This window comes from Cololabis saira, chromosome 21, assembly GCF_033807715.1.
Source record: "Cololabis saira isolate AMF1-May2022 chromosome 21, fColSai1.1, whole genome shotgun sequence".
Lineage (NCBI taxonomy): Eukaryota > Metazoa > Chordata > Actinopteri > Beloniformes > Belonidae > Cololabis > Cololabis saira.
In genome coordinates, this window is record NC_084607.1 from 13,321,642 (window position 1) to 13,343,102 (window position 21,461).

The 21,461-nt window shown below is 40.8% G+C and overlaps 1 protein-coding gene across 1 annotated transcript in view; it reads left to right on the forward strand.

The window, feature by feature from the left end:
- The first annotated feature begins 13,191 nt into the window (after positions 1 to 13,191).
- The window catches only part of pde4a (phosphodiesterase 4A, cAMP-specific), a 47,506-nt gene continuing 39,236 nt past the window's right edge, over positions 13,192 to 21,461 (forward strand). Inside the window, exon 1 of the mRNA XM_061711069.1 lies at positions 13,192 to 14,176. Coding sequence (XP_061567053.1) covers positions 13,878 to 14,176 — 299 coding nt within the window. The 5' untranslated portion in view covers positions 13,192 to 13,877. The remainder of the gene's footprint in view (positions 14,177 to 21,461) is intronic.

A 21,461-nucleotide genomic window follows, 5' to 3' on the forward strand; every position in this document is an offset into this window, starting at 1 on the left:
ACAGACCCAATAATCAGCTAGAGAGGTTAACGGGTTTCTCGACACCTTAAAAAAACAAGATAGTGACATTAAATATGCTGAGAAGTGACTTTGGACAGATCCCTTTGCGACAGTTTGAGATCTAGATCTGCAATGAAATTAACTTAAATGCCAAGCACATTATCAGATAAACATAAAAAGCTGAAAATAAAATAACAGCCCCAGAGGCTTGAGAGAAAAGGTTTTTTTTGTTTGTTGTAAGTCTTGATAATGCCCAACAGGAACACTTCAAGTGTTTTAGTATCAAAGCAGTAAATTCCTCAATACTAAAAAAAATCCAAACTGATATTTTATAGAGATCTGGAACAGAAAAGCAGGACAAAGAATTGCAGAAAGAAATCCATCTATGATAAGAGGAGAGCTGACCTCACATTTGCTAATGATTGCTCACATTGATCTGAAGCGCAGCAACACGTGGCGCTTGACACTAGCAGTGGTCTTTTATTACTGCTGTATTAAATCAGTAGTAAACATGGACTGTATGAAGAGAAATGGCCGAATCCTCCGTGATGTCGCTCGTAGGTTTCTGAGGAGTATCTTTGAAACCTACAGGGGACACTTCTTTAGTAAGATTTGACTGCCCGACTCAGATGATGGAAAAATAGTCAAATGGATGGAACGAGCAAGCCGGCCTGTAATAGTTCTAGGAACAGAAAGATGTTTTCCTTCTGTATTGATGACAGATGAGCCAGCTGGGTGTGATACTACATTTTATAGTGCCTGAAGAGGAAGAGATGGGGGGTAATCAAGACAGAATCATCTGAATTATAATAATCAGGAGCGGTGGGGGGGGCGTACACAATCCCACTTACTGCTGAGTGGGATGTCTCGACACTCCATCACTGTTGATCCCCCGGGCTCATGCACCAGTATCCCAGTGTTATGATGCAGATGGAGACATAAAAGCACAGGGAGTGATCTATCAGCCACACACAACTCTGGCTTCAACATACCATCTGAAATGAGCAGCATGCAATGTTGACACAGAACCGCCAGTGAAGTCTATCCTGTCGTATCAGCAGGCGCAGCACGATCAGGCAGCTTGCATTCACACAATATTCACACAAACTGCAACGAAAGGCCCTCTAAGTTCATCGCAGCTCTCTAAGAGCTACCGTACCTAGAAAATGAGAAAATCAGTGAGTTTTAACCTGAGCATTCACAACTGGAATAAACGGGTATAGACAATGGATTGATGGTAATTGGCAGTTTTTACAGGGCCTTTTTCTTTCAAATGTTCTACATTTTTGTCTTCTAAAATGCATTAAACTTTTCAAACCCATAATTCTCCAAAACATTACGATAAATTAAATAAAACAACCTACAATTTACACTTTTAAAGCTGTCTGTTCAGATTATGGATGGTGGGACAGCCCTCATCCCTTGAACTCCTTCACCCTTCACATCAAGGTGCTAAAAGACCAGCGTTGTCGTGTTCCCCTCAGCAGCCATCAGGCTGAGGCTTTGATTAGCGGTTATTCTTGTGTTCCCACTGCGCCCCGAGGAGCAGAGTTGCTGATGGAGGCTTCCCCTGATGGTTAAAGCTGTACAATACCCCACCTTTTCACACTTCTGTTGTTCATGACACTTCTAAAAGGAGCTGAGTTACTTGTAGGATCTGTCATGGCTTTAAAAAAAAAAAAAAAGAGTCTGAGAGAGGAATATGCCTGTTTTTGTTATCATTCTGTATCACTGAAAATGAGAATATTATGAAAGATTTGTTTCCAACATGGTGCCATAATATTAATGTGTCTCTCAGCTTCTGGTTTTATATCCGTTGTATTTATTTTTAATGCTTATGGCACCCTTGAATTGTGCTTCTCATACCTGCAGCCAGTCTACCCAGAGTTCTCAGAGGGATCCAGCGAGGCTCAGTGGACGCTGTGTCAGACACATTTAGATTTCTGCCTTTCATTTTTCCACCCACACAGTTACCCTGCGCAGTTGCTGGTGAATGCTGCTGAAACCTGCAATTTTTTTTATTCTTTCCTTTTTTCTTTCTCTTTCCCCAAATACACTGTTGAAGGAGGCAGAACTGAAGATAAATCACTGCAGCATCATTTATCACAAATGACAAACGTGAAAATACTGGAACAGTTGCTCTCCCTGCTTTTCAATGTGGTGTAGAAGCACAAATGTTAACTGCCTTTCACTTTATAGTCACTCTTTATAGAAATGACTGTGTTTTGGATATAAACACTGTAATCTACATGTGAAGCACACACTACATTCCCATGCACAGCGTTTTATTACAGCTTTATTTCAATGCACCAGTAACAAAGTGTAGCCAAATAGGGTCTGCCACAAGAGCTGTTTATAGCAGGATTAGTCATAGAAAACAGCCCACTCCTCCTGTGACAGTCTATAAAACAGAAGAACATCTTGGTAGACAAGAAGAAAGCTACTAGTCTGCAATTCCCTCAAATCAGGGGCGGGAGAGAGCCGTTAAGTTTCAACGGTGCAACTGCTCATAAACCCAAACAAGATTATAATATAATGGGGATTTAAATTCCAAGCCCCAACATATCCCCTTTCCTCGCTTTTAAAGAGCTTGGGGTTTGTTACACTCCATTTCCATCTTTCATCTCCACTCAGCCCTCCGTGTGACGGCAGATCACAAAATTAATAACCACTTCTTCACGTGGAAACTACAAGCAGTTGAAGTACTGCACATTTAAAGGTTCTTTAGATTGTTCCAGTCTTCAGCAGTGGTTTAAAATTCCTTTCGGAGATGTAGTTCTTGAATTGGCTGTGAAAATCAGATGAACCTGGTTCAAAGTTCTAGCTCAGCCTCTCTTAGCTCGCTGAAAGTTTTACCTTGAAAAACTAATTTCTTATTCCTATTAAATCCTACCATGGCAGCACTCACAGCAGTCTGACCAGCACTTATCCATGCTGGACCCTATATATGATTTCTTGCTTGTGTTATTCTCTCAGCTGTAAGTTGCTTTGGATAAAAGTCGGCTAAATGACAGTAGTAAATCAAATTCTGTCCTGTATCATCCAGCTTAACATTGATGACGTCTGTTGCTGTTATTTGTTTGAGTTCCTTCCTGTCTGGCCATTGCTGCCTCTACTTTAGATCAAAACATTTGACGTTTACTTTTCCATTTAACTCTTTTTTTAAATGTTGCTTAAAAGAGCTCTGATATAAAGGTTGAACTGGCCCAGTGCAAACATAAACCTAAACAGATGTATTTATACTTTATAAATGTAAAAACATTTCACCGATTAGTTGTTTTTTTTGCTAAAATAACTGAAGTTCATTGTCACTGACACCAGCTGATGATTAAAAGTACGTTATTCTTTCCTGGTGTTATTGGCGCTTACTTTTGCTTATTGATTTATTGAAGATATTAGAAAATAAATACAATATAGCCTAAGTGGTGGTTAATGACTCAGCTGGCAAAGTTAAAAAGCATTTTTTTTCTCCCCCGGAAAACCACAACTTCTTAATTTCACTAATGAAAGTCTGAAAGTGCTTTTTAGAAACATGTGAAGCAAAAGTCGAGTTGTGGTCATCCTGACACTTGACTCCCATCTCCTATTGCCATTACAGCTTCACGAGGCCATTAACAGAAGTTCTTAGTGGCTCTGAAATCTGGTTATCGTGTTATTAGAGGTCCCACTGGCCCCAAGCTCGTCCCCAAAGTGGAACGCAGCCTCACATCTGTGACGCAACATTAACTCCTCTCCTCTTCAGCCTTTGGCGTTTCATGGAAATCACAATGGTTGGAGGGAAAAAAACAAGAAAGTACTTTAGTAGTATTTTTACAGCTCTGCTTCAAAATGAATGTGAGTCTGTGCTTGCACATGACAATGAGAAAGACCATGTGAAATTATTCCAGGAATCATTTTCACACTTGACATCAATGCAGCTCTTAAGAAAAAAATGATTGTAGTCCAGCTCAGCTGCATCTCGGCATGACTTCTTCGCTTCTGCTGTCACGCAGACTTCCGTGTCCCATTTACTTTTCATCATCTCACACATGTGTAAACACAAATGTAGGGTGCACAACCACACACACACACACGCATGCATGTTATCCATCAGATGTTCCTCAGTGTCAGGAAAGAGGATTATTATTCCACGGCCTTCCACTGGCAGAGAGCAGATCCATTCCTCAGCTTTCCATTCAGGCTGACGAGTAAACTCCACCTGGGCCAGAGGCCAGGAAGTCTGGTGATGGTCTTTCCTGCTGGACACACACACAGAATTCACTGCTTTCTGTAATTGGCCCTCAGCTGCAAAGAGAGGTTTGCAAGTTTCAGTTTAAGATCACTTCTACACACAGTATACACAGTACTCGAGTTGTAAAAAAAATCAGGGGGGATGGTGGATTTTATCATATGGGGACAGATCATTTGTGCTGATTACAAATATAATATATTACAAATAATAGCACTGACCAAAACACCTGCAGAAATACTGCAGGAATGACATAGCAGCAGTTAAATGCAGCCTTCTGTAAGCTTTAAATATCCACTGGGCTTACATCAAATACATCAAAACACAACAATAAAAAACAGTTTTCTGATCTTATTAATATGATTCTCTCCTTCACAGGATAAGTAAAATGGATCACTGCAAAAACTCAAAATAAGAATATTTGTCCTATTTCTAGTTAAAATGTCTCATTTTACAAAAAAAATCTTATAACACTTAAAACAAGACTCATCACTGGAAAAAACAACAATTTTCACCTGTTTCAAGTAGATTTTCACTTGAAATAAGTAGAAAAATCTGCCAGTGGAACAAGATTTTTTTGCCTTGTAATGAGAAGATAAATCTTGTCCCACTGGCAGATTTTTCTACTTATTTCAAGTGAAAATTTACTTGAAACAGGTGAAAATTGTCAAATAAGTAATTTTTCTGGTGATGACTCTAAATGTTGAAATAGCAGTAAAACCACATTCATTGATGAAATGACATAAGGGATGGAAAGGGGGGATGATTTGGACCGTTTTTATTTCAGGGGGGATGCCATCCCCCCTCATCCCCCCTCAACTCGAGTACTGAGTATACATATATGATCTTGTACGTGCTCCTACCGACCAATATTAAAATCAAAACAGCAAAAATGCAAGAAACACAACGTTTTCCCACAGTTTATACAACCGTCTCCTCCACTGAGTAAGTAAGACTGCTTGGCATTTCAATTATTCCTCACAATATGAACGTATAACATGGGAAACCGTTTGTTGGGGTTGGTCATAGTAAATCAGATGCTAGCTAAATGAAGTGTGCAGCTGACTCAGGCAAGAAAAAAATGTCTTCTTTTTTTCCAGCACAAAGAAGTGCACCAGTCTGCACTGTGACTCCGTCATCCACTTCATCCCCATCTCATTCCTTTTTATGTAATTCAGGGAGCAAAAAAAAAAGCTAATGATTTAGCACCCTTCTGTTTCTATGTCATCAAGTGGGTACTTCATTCCCTTTGAATAGCATTTTATGCTCAAGTGTTAGCAGTTACCAAGCGCCTGTTATTTCTGGAGCATCTGAAATTTCCCCACATGGAGAGGAATAAAGTGTGCTTGCATCCCACAAGGAAATACTACCCAAGTCACATTCCCATGACCTACAAGACTAAATCTTTCAGAGGTATGGTGAACGTTTGGTCAAACGGCCTCAGACTGCATAAGCAGCCCAATGTTTGAACATGTTTCCTTCATGTTTGGTCAAGGTTTCCAAGACAGAATAGAAGTAATCTCCTTTAAGTCGGTATGTAGGCGCAAAAAGAAGAGGAAAAAAAGCATCCTAGGGTCCTCTTATTTGAACTCTGATGTAGACTGATGTGAATCATATGTTTAATGAGGCAGAAACTGTATTTTAGAGCAATTTCATGCAGCACACACATAAGGTCTCATTCTGTTGGATGTTTTAAATTTTAAAAGGCAGGTACATCTTTCCTCATGCAGTCACAGCTTGCTTTTCTTTTAAAATCCATTTCAAGAACAAACACAACCCATTTTCTTCTCTCAAGGAGACTGTAATGAATGTCCAACTATCCTGACAGAATGGAGATGTTCAGTGTATTTTATTGATATATATTTTTATGTCTGGATTGTATCAGGAAAATAAAACAAGTAAAGACTCAGACCTTGACCAAATAGGAGCTTCTAATGTGTAAATACAAATACAGACATTATGTGTGCTGTTCTTGAAGTCTGGCGGGGGGTGAGGAGGGGGTCATTTTTTCAGACTTTTTAAGGTCAAACAATTTCATATTTTTAAGCTCAGGCAGTTTTAAATCATGTGGAAATCTGAAGGTTGGTATGAGAAATCGGGGCAGAAATTGGCAGAAGGATAAGTTACATTCCTGGCATCCGTTCTGTAAATAAACCTTACAGTTGCGGTTTCTGATCACATTTAATAATTCAGTGCAGGGCTGTTGGCATTTGACCTGCACATCAAACATATACATAAATATCAAGAGTGTCTGACTGTCAAGACAAATTTGTATCATGCAGCAACAGAGCCTGGACAGCTTGATGTTTTCAGCCTATCATACTGAACCAATTTTAAAATCCAACAAGCAAGAAAATAAGTTCAGTTTTGCCTTTTTTTAAATTAATCTGAGAGAATACGTCTAATATCAACCACTGACTTGAAAGGCCGGTGACAAATTGATGATTTTCATCTCCACTGTGTTTCTATGATACTTCAGCTACATTTGAGTTTTGTTTTTCAAACTCATTAGAGCCTCTTTTTGTGGAAAATGTTTAATGATCAGCCCGCTATGTCATAATACAACAGTTATTTTCAAGAATAAAGCAGAGGCACTTTGTGGCACTAAACTTGTGATCCAGAGCGAATCCTGCAAAATTGCAGCAAGACGAAATCAAAGACATTGTGTTCTCAGTTTGCACATCGTTAAATGCTCAAAATTTGCATGCATCAGTGCTACTTCCCAGCTAAATTACTTAAACATTAATAAAACTTTGAGTTGCTTCCTCCGATGCATGCATTATCTTTACCAGCTTATTCCCACTGATGGGGATCTGCTGGAGCCTCTCCCAGCTCTCTTGGGGCAGGGATGCACCCTGGACCACTGCAATGCATTTTGTCTCACTTCTGTTGAGTAAATCTGAGGTTAAGGTCTTTAATAATTTTCTTTAAAATTTCCGTGCTTTTTCTGTGTTGTTTCATTTTTTCCATATGTTATTGTTCGGTCTGTTTACCCATGGTATATTGGTTTTCAACTTTAATATCATAGCCTCAAAGCAATATTTCCTGACATGAAGCAGAAATGCAGGGTTTTTCCTTCATACTGAATGCACATAAATGCAAGTAAAATAATGGCTTATTTTAAGCTAGGGCAGGGATGGAAAAAGAAATAGAAAAGGCACAGTGACAACAGGGAAACAGCTCCTTAGAGCGTCAGTCTGTTTCTAAAGGCAGTAATTACTTTACAGCTAGAAACCAGACGAGGAGTCTATAACCTTAGCGAGACTGTTTGTTACGGCCATGTGCTTGTTTCTCAAAAGAACATAAAATCTATGACGGTTGTATCTGCAGAATCTAAATGTACTGTCAGTGTGAAGGAAATAATTTGACTTTTCAGGGAATAGTGGACAGAAAAGTTTTGATTTTCAATTTACAGCAGGCTATATTTTTTTTGAATTCATCCATTTCGCTCTGGTCTTGACCTCCTGTTTGAAGTTACCAGAGTGGAGGCATCACCTTCTGTGAGAAATGACTGGGCCCCATGGAGAAGGTGGACTTTGAGGTAATTCTTAGTGACACCATCCCCCCAGTGTCACTTTTCTCCTGTTAGGCTACAGCATGCTACACATCAAGGGCAGCAGAATGTTTCCTCAACACTCTCCACAACTACTTCCAATCATTTTTCGTTTTCTTTGTATTTTAGAAAGGTTATTTCTATGTACCACTCTCCTATTGTTGCCTCAAACTCTCCAATGCATGTCCCTAAAATATAAATATAAAAGTGTCATTGGGCAACAGCTTTAAACTACAAAGATTTTCTTTTGTCAGGTGCATCATGGATGAGGGAAATATGAAAAATGTATTGAGCTTTCTTTAATATTTCTTTTTGTTCATGATTAACGATGCATGAAATTAAACAATGGTTTCAGGCATGAGCTTCCTCATAATCAGATTTATTTTGAAAATCGTCCACTGTGAAAAGGACTAAAAGGTTATTTGCATGTATGCAGACATCAAAGATGCGTGTTGTTGGTAGTTTGTATGAGTTGGAGGACAATTTCCTTCGCTGAAGACCTTCAATTTGACCCGCAGCTCTCTGGAAACAAGAAAAACACTACTGCTGAAAGAAGATAAAAGGAGAATTCTGCTTGATAAAGTTGTTTTATAAAACACATACAAAAGCTTGACAGTAACATTAGTTTCACAAGTGGCACTAAAGCAATGTGGAAGGTGTCAAAGGTAGGTAGATAAGCCATAGTCTCTCCAGAATAACCATGGAAGAAACCAAGGTAAAGCTCTTGGGGAAGCCAGGCATCCATTTGTTTGTTGGCAATGAAACGAAGGACATAAAAATTACTTCTGTCATCATTTTAATGTGAATAACATTTTCATGATGACACTCATTCATGAGGTAGCACAGTAGGCTTGGTTGTTGCCTCACAGTAAGAGGGTTCCTGGTTCAAATCCCAATGGGGCCTTTCTGTGGGGAGTTACCTGTGCTTGCAAAGGTTTTCTCCAAGTACAGCACATTGTCTATATATATACAGTACCGGTATATGTTTCTTTGATAGACTGGAAACCTAGCCAGGATCTACTCCTGCCTTTCACCTGAAGAGAACTGGGATAGACTCCAGAAGATGCTTGTGACCCTAAATAGGATTAAGCGAGATTAGATAATGGATGGTTTTATTGAGCCTGTTCTTATTTTCTAAATTGTCTGCCAGTATGTATTGATTGACAGAAGGACATCACATCACGTCCAGCTCTCTTGGACGTTGACATGAACCTGGAGCTGATCACTTCTCTGCCTTATATCAACTCTTCTTACATAGTTCTCTTCTCTACATAGTGGATCAATCAGTTTAAAAAAAAGAACTGGCTTCAAGGCCTTGTTAACGTACGTGGCAAGGAAGGCATACGCAGGTATGACATTAAATAATCTGACTGATTTGTACGAAGCCAGAACTCTGAAGGAAGCTGTGCTACCCTGACTGATCCATGCCATTCACGGTTTGTGACTTTGTCCTGCTTCCTCCGCTTGCAGATGTCCGGTCCAACAGACTTAGGAGCTCATTTGTCCCTGTTGCGGTCAAATTCAATTCAATTCAAAATTCTTTAATAAACCCCTAAGGAAAATGAATGTTTGCAGTCGTCATAATTTAAATCTCTTCAAAGATTCATTGTGGAGGTTTATTCCTGTGAGAGGAAGGATCTCTTGTATCGGTCTGTGTTGCAGCGGCTCTGAAGAAGCCTCTGTCGCTGAATCCTCCAGTTGTGAGGAAGATGCTCAGAGTTGTCCATATTATTTATTTTATGAAGTATCCTCCTTTGCACAATCAGTTCCAGAGGCACCAGAACAGTCTCCAGAACAGCGCCAGCCTTCTATATATGTTTATTTGGTTTCTTTGAGTCACTGGCTCAGATGCTGCTCCTCCAACAGATGACTGCCAATTTGATTGAACCCTCCACAACAGACTTATAGAAGACATACAACACCTTACTGCAAACACTGAAGAACCTAATCATCAGTGTTGTATCTCCAGTTCAGTCTGCTGTCCAAGTGAACACTAAGGTATTTATACTCTCTTCTCCTATGATGGAAAAACTATCTGACTTAATCCTGGTTCTCCTAAAATCAACAGTCATCTCCGTTGTCTTGATCACATTCAAGATGAGATGATTGTTCCCACACCATGCCACAAAACAGTCCACCAGATTGACTTAGTCTCTTGTCCATCACTGATGCACCCCACAACTGCAGAGTCACCTGAGTGTTTCTGCAGATGACAAGACTCCAACTTGGTGAGAGTAGAGTCCGCTGTGCTGCTGTGCTGCTGACAACCTGGTCGGACACACAACCACTCAGTCTCACAAACTTTGGTCTTTGTGTCAGGTAACCAAATCTAAGGAATTTTAGAGGCATCTGCCTGGGTCTTCTGGAGTTTCTTACATTGTAACGCAGGCTGGATGGTGTTAAATCCAGTGAAGAAATTGAAGAACGTGGTCCCCAGTGCTGCTGCTTTGTCCTGATGACTGTGGATTTATTGAAACATCTTCAATTCTAACTGCACAACAATATCAAACTGCAGTGGGTCCTGGAAGGTGCTTGTTTGCTTTATCAGGTGGGCCGATAAAAGTCTCTCCAGGACTCTCAGAATGTGAGATGTTAGGGCTACAGGGTATTGTCATTAGAAGCAGATGGATGAGATCTTTCTGTTACTGAAACAAGGCACATTGTTTTCCACACCACTGGAATCTTCTCCAGACTCATGCTGAGGCAGAAGGTGCTGCAGAATCCCACGTAGCTGGTCTGAGCAGGCTTGCATGACTCTGGGGCCGACGCCATCTGGACCTATTCAGTTTCTCCAGGTCAGGACTCTGTAGGGCTTCTTAATGACCAACAGTTTATTTGTTTCTTTCTTTTAACAGCAACTTTAAAAAGTTTGATTAGAGTTCAATTGTTTTTAAACAGATTTTAGCCGTTTATGTGTTTTCTATACAGGAGTAGTTGGTACCTCAATTTCCATATAAATTACGAGTATTTCAAGTCACTACAGTGTGAAATACAGTTGGTTATGGATGAAAGCTTTGCCATTACTAACACAAAGTAGATCCTGAATAATTATTACACGATGTGAAAGATGTTATCTCATTGGGTGACCTTGAAATTAATTATGTCTTTTAGCTCTTTGACTAACAAATACATTTAATTAAAACATGTAACTGTGTGTTGCCTTGATTAATTAACACTTGATACATTAGTGAATACCTTTTGAAAATGTTAAATATACATTTTGACACAACTAATGTGGACATTGTGTTTATGTTGTTTCCATTGTCATTGTCAAACCATAGATCAAATACTCAACAGTTCTAAGGTGTGTTAAATGGTACATGCGAAACAAAAAATGTTTGACGTTGTATTGAAAAATAAATTTGGTTGTTATTTGTGCATTTATTTATTTTTTAAATCCCAAAAAGAGTTGCCAACATGAAAAGAAAAAGCAAACAACCACTGTATGAGTTGTTTCCTTAAAATAAAACCAATGGCAACGCATTATCTTTAATCTGATGAAAATTATTGTTTTTAAATTCCAACTGTGTTTTACAGTGTGCCAAATGTTTTTTGTTTTTTTTTCTCCAAGGCTCTAACTGCAGCTGCTCCAAAATAAAGGAGATGACTGGCTGGGAGTAATTCAATTTACATGAATTACAGTGAATGTGCTGAAAGATAGAACATCGTGAACAGCACAATCTTTTAGGTTGTGCACATAATAACCATAATAGCACTAGTAATAATAACTGCTGCACTCCCAGCACTGGCACGACCAGAGCCAACTTATTAAAAGTCAAATGTGACTCGCCATAATTGAAAATACATTTCTGATGCAGGAAACCAGGGAGGCATTGATGACTTCAGCTGACTGAATCTCATGCTTGTTTCACAGAACAATTATCTGGGTTTATAGTCGAATTAGACTTTTCAGCCAGCAGTGAGACTGGCAGGATGGTATTTACTTTAGGTGCTCAAACGTGAACTGGGTGCATAGACACTGTGGAGAGGTGTGGAAGGTCTCAGTGCTGTCACTTAGGAATGGGCGATATTTTACCGTTCACGATATACCGTCAAAAAAATTCCTCATGATAAGAATTTGTCATCTCACGGTAAAAACAATAAATTCCTGTTGATGACGTTTTTGTGTAAAGCTGATTTTTGGAAGGAAGGAAGGAAGGAAGGAAGGAAGGAAGGAAGGAAGGAAGGAAGGAAGGAAGGAAGGAAGGAAGGAAGGAAGGAAGGAAGGAAGGAAGGAAGGAAGGAAGGAAGGAAGGAAGGAAGGAAGGAAGGAAGGAAGGAAGGAGAGAGCAGGAGGAAAGAAGGAAGGGAAGGAAGGAAGGAAGGAAGGAAGGAAGGAAGGAAGGAAGGAAGGAAGGAAGGAAGGAAGGAAGGAAGGAAGGAAGGAAGGAAGGAAGGAAGGAAGGAAGGAGAGAGCAGGAGGAAAGAAGGAAGGGAAGGAAGGAAGGAAGGAAGGAAGGAAAGAGGAAGAGAAGAAGGAAGGAAGGGAAAAAAGGAAGGAAGGAATGAAGGAAGGAAATGAGCCTGAAAGAAAGAAAGAAAGAAAGAAAGAAAGAAAGAAAGAAAGAAAGAAAGAAAGAAAGAAAGAAAGAAAGAAAGAAAGAAAGAAAGAAAGAAAGAAAGAAAGAAAGAAAGAAAGAAAGAAAGAAAGAAAGAAAAAGGATAAATTCCCATTGATGAGGTTTTTGTGTAACAAACATGTCGGATCTGAGAGCGAGATAGATTTATAGTTAAAAAGGTGGAGTTGAATTGGTATTTTTTTTATCCTCATTTTTATCGTTATCGGGATAAATGCCAGAAATTATCGTGATACATTTTTTAGTCCATACCGCCCATTCCTACTGTCACTCCAACAAGGCAAATCTAACCATGAACTCGTGCGTGCTGTGGAAAGTAATACATATCAGCTATAGTGGGTAAAGCAATACAATTCTCAGCTGTCACACCTGACCGTTTAAGCCCAGCTCACATCATTTGACCAAAGTGTTGCCTTAGTTTTCTGCAAAGGAAATGCAGTGAACGCGCATGGGGCAAAACATGAAGGATGAGCGCAGAAAAGGAACAAGCACTCATCCAACCACGGAGAGAGGGAGGAGATGGAGAGGGAGAGGGAGAGGGAGAGAGGGAGAGGGAGAGGGAGAGGGAGAGGGAGAGGGAGAGGGAGGGCGCATGAGATGAAGCCAATGTTTGTCGTCGAACTCCAGCAAATATGAGGATGGAGAGATAATGGGCCATATTGAGCAGGATGACTGAACCTCCGCAACTATCAATTTACGTCCTTTTATGAGACATTTTGACCAGGAAACTGAAGCTGCGAGAATCTGGACTGCACAGAAGAACGGCTAAATCTCTGTTTTCTGGGATAATTCTTCACAGCAGCCCTGATTTATGGAAAAAAAAGGATACTGAGTTGATATCACAAAAATGATTGGATCAATCATCTCCATGGAGGGATTACCGGAGACCTCTGCGCGCACAGAGATGCCGTAGCTCTCTATATGGACCGTGATAGATTGAGTACTTTTATGGAAATTGCTTGGGAAATTTGAGTTGAACTGAAAGACATAACGAGGAGCAATAATACCACATCACACACACAGAGAGAGAGGAGCCAACGCCGGCGTTTCTTTGTGTTACAGCAATAAGTGGCTGATAAAAAAAGCAATAAATTCTCTAAAATAAATACTGCCATCCGGTTGTGCGCCATGGGCGACGAGGCGTCAAACTTCAGGAGAAGCAGCTGGACCGGTGTCTCCTCACTAAAACCCAGGGCTGGTGAGGTTACCCTAGGATAAAACGGAAACTGATCACCACCAAAAAACAATGAGATTAATTCTTCTGACGGGACAAGTTAGGTCATCATTGTGACAGTTTTTTGGATGTTATTCAGAAGAAAGCCTTCACATTTGGGCTGTGCTGGACTTGGTCACTTTGATTTGTTCGCTCAGAGAAATCAAGTGGCAGAGAGAGAGAGGGACATGCAACGTTTTTATTATAGGCTTGAAATAAAACGAACACAGCCATATGTGATTTAATCAATAAGTTGAAAGAGGATCGTCATTATTGTTATAATAATAATATATTATTCTTTTCACAATGATGGAACCACCACCATGTTCAAAGAAGAGCCTGTCCCTGTCGCTCCCGGTTCCCCGGGAGGGACAGGCGACTCTGAAGCCTCCGCAGCATCTCTGGAGACAACCCCGGACCCCGATCAAGATCAAACACCGGGGATATTCCGACACGGACCGGCACCACCACCACCGGCACATGGAGCGCTCCGACGCCGTGGATACGAGCGACCGACCGGGGCTGAAAAAGTCTCGAATGTCCTGGCCGTCCTCCTTCCACGGGACCACAAACACATCCATCGGGAACTGTATCGGGAATAAACGGTAGGTTTGACAGCGGGGGTGTCCCCATTTCCAAAACGTCCCAATAATAGCCCATGCCACCAGTACTCGAGTTGAGGGGGGGTGAGGGAGGGATGGCACCCCCCCCCCTGAAATAAAAACGGTCCAAATCATCCCCCCTGTAAAACTGCCATCCCCCCTTTCCATCCCTTATGTCATTTCATCAATGAATGTGGTTTTACTGCTATTTCAACATTTAGAGTCATCACCAGAAAAATAATTTCTGCCAGTGGGACAAGATTTATCTTCTCATTATAGCAAAAAAAACTTCCACTGATAGATTTTTCTACTTATTTCAAGTGAAAATCTACTTGAAACAGGTGAAAATTGTTGTTTTTTCCAGTGATGAGTCTTGTTTTAAGTGTAATGAGATTTTTTTTTACTAAAATGATACATTTTAACTAGAAATAAGACAAATATTCTTATTAAGATTTTGAGTTTTTGCAGTGATCCATTTTACTTATCCTGTGAAGGACAGAGGCATATTGATAAGTTCAGAAAACTGTTTTTTATTTTTGTGTTTTGATGTATTTGATGTAAGCCCAGTGGATATTTAAAGCTTACAGAAGGCTGCATTTAACTGCTGCTATGTCATTCCTGCAGTATTTCTGCAGGTGTTTTGGTCAGTGCTATTACTTGTAATATATTATATTATTTGTAATCAGCACAAATTATTTGTCCCCATATGATAAAATCCACCATACCCCCTGATTTCTTTTTACAACTCGACTACTGCATGCCACCCCACAAGGCATTAAGCCTACGCCGTAGGGTTACGGCGTAGCCTACGTGCGTAAGGTACGCGGCGACGCGCACCTTACGCACGTAGGCTCTGCGTTGGTGTAACGCGGAACCATAAATCAGCCTTTACGCGTAAACGGGGGGAGGGGTGTGGGCATTTTAAAGAGTGCGTATCACAGTGCGACTGAAGGGGTTAACCAATATGTTGGGGCTTTTCTGCCAGGGAGGCGGGACGCGTGGGTTTTCCCGTTGCCCGCGATGCGTTATGCGTCTTTGGATAGGACTGTGTGAGATGTGGACGAGGCGCAGGAGCAGCTCCCGCCCACCCGAAACGCGCAGGAGCTGGAGCAGCATCTGTAAATACACCAGCAACAATTTTAAGAGCGTCCACGGGTTACATATGGTTGATGAGTAACGCGAGGTTACAGTTCTTTTTAATGGCACTAAAAGAAGTCGGGTGGGTGCACTCGTGCGTGCAGAGACTGAGATATGGCCACTGCGCGCACCCAAAGGTCTTTATCAGCTTTTTTCCGGGGGATGTAGTCCATGGGCCAGACCAGATATCAGTACCACTAAATGTGACAAAACTTGCTCATGATTTTTGAAAAGATCCATGTCTGTAGATGATATTTTGGTATGATAACCCTTCCTGAGTGGCAGCTGTATCACAGTTATCAGCTCATGAAGTTACCCACCCCCTTCAGAAAATTACATTTATGCTGGTGCTTATCCTGGTTTAGACTCATGTACAGGATATCTGTCAACGTTTCACAATATTGTCTTTGGTATCATTATAAAGGGGACCTTTTAAGCATTCATTCAAGCTAAGATGTGAATCTTTCTGACCAACATAGAGGTCACTGCAGCTCTTTAAACTATAAACAACACACATTTTTACACCATGTTCGCCTAAATCAATGGTCCTCAACCTTTTTTCAGTGATGTACCCCCTGTGAAATATTTTTTCAGTCAGTACCCCCTAAACAGCGCAAAGCACTTTTGGTTGTAAAAAAAAAAAGACCTAAAACAGAGCACTGTGCCATCAGTAACTGATTTATTAAACATAAAAATATTGCTGCTATGCTTCAACCACGACTCCATCGTTGGTCCAAGTGATTGACAGGTGAAGCCAGGTGGCATTTGACAGGTTAGGTGGAACCATCCTGATGGGGGATACTCTGGGGTTTTAGGATAATAAGTTGAATAGCCTACTCCTGAAGATAAAATTCATTTTATGAATTTAGACTTATATTTTCCTCAATTATTTATTAAATATTTATTTTTAAAGGATTTTTGCATGGATGCTACTTTTTAAATATATGTATATTTTAAAATCTCATGTACCCCCTGTAGTGCCTTCACGTACCCCCATTTGAGAACCACTGGCCTAAATGATATACTATCTTTTAGCCCTCTGTCATCTAGGAACAACAGAGACACAAAATACAAAAGACCATAAGGATTCAGGAAATGTATAATATATATACCCCATACTGTATCATTGTTGCAGGTCATTGTGAGCCTTAAACTAGAAGAGCATCATTAGGCTCCTATGAAACTATAACAGCCACTAGGCTAATGTCACAAACTGGTCTTTATCATGCCATAAAGGACACCACAATAAGATAAGGAACCAGCTTAGTTTTATAAACAACATTATACACATAATAAAATTGTAAACAAAATTAACATCGTTATTAATGGGAATATGTCAAGATCTGATTATAGTTGGGCTATCAAGTTCTATGTGTAGTTAAGATAGTGTTAAGAAGGTTAACCAAGTACAGAATCATCACATAATGTCACTCAAACTATGATACAGCTGCCACTCAGGAAGGGTTATCATACCAAAATATAATCTACAGAGATATTTAAAAAAAATCATAATCAAGTTTTGTCACCTTGAGTGGTACTGACAAGTGAAATGTTGGGCTCTGGTCCATGGACTAATGGGGAGGGGAGGGGGGGCCCCCCTCAGCTTCAGCCTGGGCTCTCCTGACCCCTTACCCACCACTGAGGCAGATAGGTTGCCAATATAACTGACTTGAAGACTTGGGCTGTGGTTTTTTAATAGGATGAGGCAAAATTATGCAGCGCTACCTGGACTTATGTTCCACTCCTGTCACACAGATGGCTTCAGACGGCATCTAATTGGCACCCATGGCAGCTCTCTGATCAGAGATGACAGTAAAATATTCATTGCATCAGTAAGAAGACAGTGACCGACACTGCGGACAAACACAGCAGAATCATATTACCCTTAAACCCCATCGGCAAACAACTCTATACCGGCTTTTAAATCAAATTATATGAATCCATGTTAACCATGCAGATTGGATTAAAGGCTTTTCATTAAGTGAGTCATGGAACAATTTTGATACAATTAGTTTGTCCTTTGTGCCCACCGATTGCTCCATCTATCTTTTCAACTCCACACTGTGAATACAAGCAGGATGCTTTATTTATCTGTCTTATTCTTATTCAGCTTAATTCCAGTACAATAAAGCAGGTATGTTTTTTATTACCGCTTGAGAATGCAGGACCTGTTTCAGCATGGATTGCATTTGGGTTTAGTTGCCCCTTTGGCTCATTTTCATTACTCCTGCTATGTGAGAGATTGTCAGAGAGAGATAACTGCTATTTCTCAGCTGGCTCCATTTCCCAGTCTATCTTTAATGTGATCTTAAACGCCCAGATGTTCTTGCAAAATAAAAGAGATTCACATGTTGAACCCCTTATGAATCTCATAAGCCCCCTGCCACCCATCTTCTACACTTACAAAACCCAAATGTTGCCACGGACATAAGAAGAACACATTAAACAGGGCGACCGCTAGAGTAATGGCATATTGCATCCCTGCAGAGTGGTAGATCTTAAAAGGACAACTAATCCAGCTTTTTTCCTGTTTAGCTCCTGTTATCATTTGCTCTTTTTTTTTTCAAAGCCACAGAAGGCCATCCTGGCAGGCCCCCGGGAGAGTGGCCAAGTCCAGCTGAGTGGAGGAAAGGCTGATTTGTATTTCAGACCCCAGGACACATGCTGAGGCAGTCCAATCTTTAGTGCATTGGGACTGACTCTTCCTGCCCTTCTCCTTCTGTGGGCGGCGAAAAATATAGATAATTTAATTCCAACAAGCTCGGTTCTCTCAGCACACCAGGCTGGCTCCAACTGTTCGTGGGAATGTGTGTATGTGAGTGCAGATCACTACACCAATGAGGTGACGTGTGAAGTCCGTGGGTGTTTGTGCTACACACCGGTCCTAAACTTGTGTTCACAATGGAAAGGTAGATGCCGGATCAATGGTATGGCATGGATATTGGTGAAGCCTGCAGAATCTGTGCGTGTGGCACTGTGTATGTGGGCTGCGTGCAGCTTAGTGACTGACCTGTAGCCCATATGCTTTGCAATAGGTCTTGCTTTATCACTTCCCATATCAGTGGGAGGCCAGAGGGATTTCCTTCATGTTGATATTATTTTTACTCTCCCATATTACAGTGATTGTAAATTATGCCTCATCGCTTATTTCCGGATAAGGGATGCTTTCAGGAGAGGCTTCAGCTCCGCTCTGTTTTTATCAAGCTTCATGAGCATCTACGTTGATGCAGCAGCAGCAGCTCTGTTTTTAGCTCTAGGCTAACTTGCATTAACTTTGGCCTAGGGGATGGCAGCTTAATGCACATCTTCTAGAAACACACTGAATGGGTTTATTTGCATGCACCCTGGGATCTGAAACATTTCTCTAAGCCTCGTTCAAAGGCAAGAGACAAAACTCGGAGATTACATCTTAAATTCTGCCTCTTGAGGATTGCTCGCTTAATATACGACTGTTTGGATCATTTCTGATACCTATGCATTTTCTTTGTAGCCTTTTGTAAGCATATTCACAAACACAAGCAAGATAGACTAGCCACGAAACATCCACTGACTTTGTTTAGTAGAGGGCGGAAAAGTAATTGGTTGATCTTCGATTGACCAAGCGCGTGAACTTTGTGACTCATGGAATCAGACTGTTCAATCACAGGAGGGTTGGCCAAGACCTCATCTAGAGGTTCAAAGGATCAATCAGCCGGGAAACCGCTGAACAAATAGTCTGAAACAAAGATCAAAAGCAACACAGTGACCTGTGAAACTGTAGTGGAAACCCTTGCAAACACACCAGTCCAAACAGTCAGGAATCTGGGGAGGGGGGGTATACAGAGGGATTAATTGTGCAGTTCTTTTCAAAATGGCTTGAAGAATCAGTATCTGCGGCTGTTTTCCTGCATTTATATTTGAGCCCATGTTGTGTCCTACAAAATGGCAGTCTTGGTGGCAATCAGCTTCCCCCAAGGGTGTCAGTCTGCCTCCTCCTCACATCCCCGCTGTGTTTTGTTCAACTGTCTTGTCAGTGCTTTTGTCAGAGGATGTTAATTTGAGCGTATCACTCACCAGGTCCCATGCCCAATATACTCTGGGAAGTTTTAATGCCAAAAATTGAATTACGGATACTAAAGGAGTAGCAGCTCTTTCCGCAAATCTGTTGCTATGGTTACTTGTTTTGTGCTTTTGTAGATTTTATTTACCCAAAAAAAGGCAAAGCCTACAGGCACTTGATGGGCTTTACTGTATAACATATCGGTTTGGGGCCGATCTCGGAGGATATGCGTCGTGCCTTGTGTTCCTGCAAGGTGAAAAAAGGAGAATATTAATGCACCTCTGCAGATGTAAAGTCTTGAGATTGTTCAAACCACAGCACAGACCTGGGCTCCTGCTCAGTCATCTGCAACAATTTCAAACCAGAGCCTGTTTGGTTTCCTCACCAGTCACTTCAGGCATTTCTAACCCCCCCCCCCCTCCTTCCACAAGACAGAGATCCAGCACAGATTTGTACGCTGGGAGTTATTCTTTCCGCTCCCTGGACAGTTACAATTACTGCCTCCTAAAATGGACAGTTGCCATAATTCTTTAGTCCAAATTTTCCAAACAGCTGTATTTTGTTGCTGATGCTACATTTACATTTTTTGAAAAAAAAAAAGTCTCATGTGGAGGGTATTTAGGAACCTCCCCAGTAATCATGTTTTAATAGCACTAAGTGACAGTTTTCCTATCTCATTTGTGTAGTGTAACCATCTGTTTAAGCTACAGATTGGGCTCTTCTGTGAATACATCATGCTTTTGTCTTCACTCTCTGCGCTAATTAGTATCTGGAGGCAGTTCATGTACCGGAACGCTGCTTGCTATTGGCTTGCTCAAACAGCTCTCCGAAACCTGCAGGTAAAACCCCCTCAAGAGCTTTTAGCAGCGACACCAGCAGGTGTGGGCTTAAAAGCAGCGTACGTAGCCCTCGTCCGTGGTCCCTCTTTGGGTTTTATCACCTCCCAACATTTTGCGTGACTCTAGGCTCTCACAAGCACTGGGGTTTGGTTAATTACATTTTGCACATTCATTTCGCTTTGTGAGCACAGTGGAGACCTTGCCATTTTTGTTTTTTAATCCAATTTACACTGAATCTACCATACACTGGTCCTTTTTTATTTGTGTTTTTTTAGTCAAGTGAGGATGGGCACAGAGCCCAGCACGAGGATGAAAGAAAAACCACAGCTTGCTGCACAACAAGTCAGCCTGTTATCTTCAATTATCTCCCCGCTTGATGCTACTTGTCTGCTTTTATTTGGTCTCTAACAACCCCCCATCCTTATTCTCTTCTCATATCCTATTATTAACTTTTTACCTCAGTTTCTTATGCGTCACGTTGCCTTTGCCTCAGTCAAAATTATGCCTATTGTTCTTTTTTGTGCATTTTATCTAATAATATTGTTTGAATCAGCCTTTTGCTCATTCAAATGTCAGTCTGTTATTGCTGCATTTTTGTCTCTTTGATCCTCTATCCTCTGTGTTTCATTTCACCTCGGTGTAAATGGGGAGTTATTGATTTCATCTCTATTTCTGTTCTCTGCTTTGTCTCTGCATTGTGTGGCCTCTTGGTTCCCTGCAGCTTCTAAGATTGTTTCTGATAGCCTTGTTCTTGCTTACAGCGGCATTAAGCACACTATCATGAATCTATCATTTCATCCCACTCTGCCTCTCTTGCCCAGTGACATCATCAGAGCCTCGCAGAGTCTCTCCCCCCTTGAAGCCATATCTGAATCTCAAGCCTTCCCCTCCCGGTGGAGGAATAAACTGCCCACCTCTGACACCGTTCAGTGCCTGATCTCCTCCTATAGTCTTCTCTACGACGGAGTATTAGGGCCAAACTAAGACAAAAAAAATTGGAAATTACGAGAATAAACTCGTAATATTACGAGAATAAAGTCGTAAAATTACGAGAATAAAGTCGTAATGTTGCAAGAATAAAGTCGTAATAGAATAAAGTCGTAATATTATGAGAATAAAGTTGTAATAGAATAAAGTCGTAATATTACGAGAATAAAGTTGTAATAGAATAAAGTCGTAATATTATGAGAATAAAGTCGTAATATTACGAGAATAAAGTCGTTACATTACGAGAATAAAGTCGTAATGTTGCGAGAATAAAGTCGTAATATTA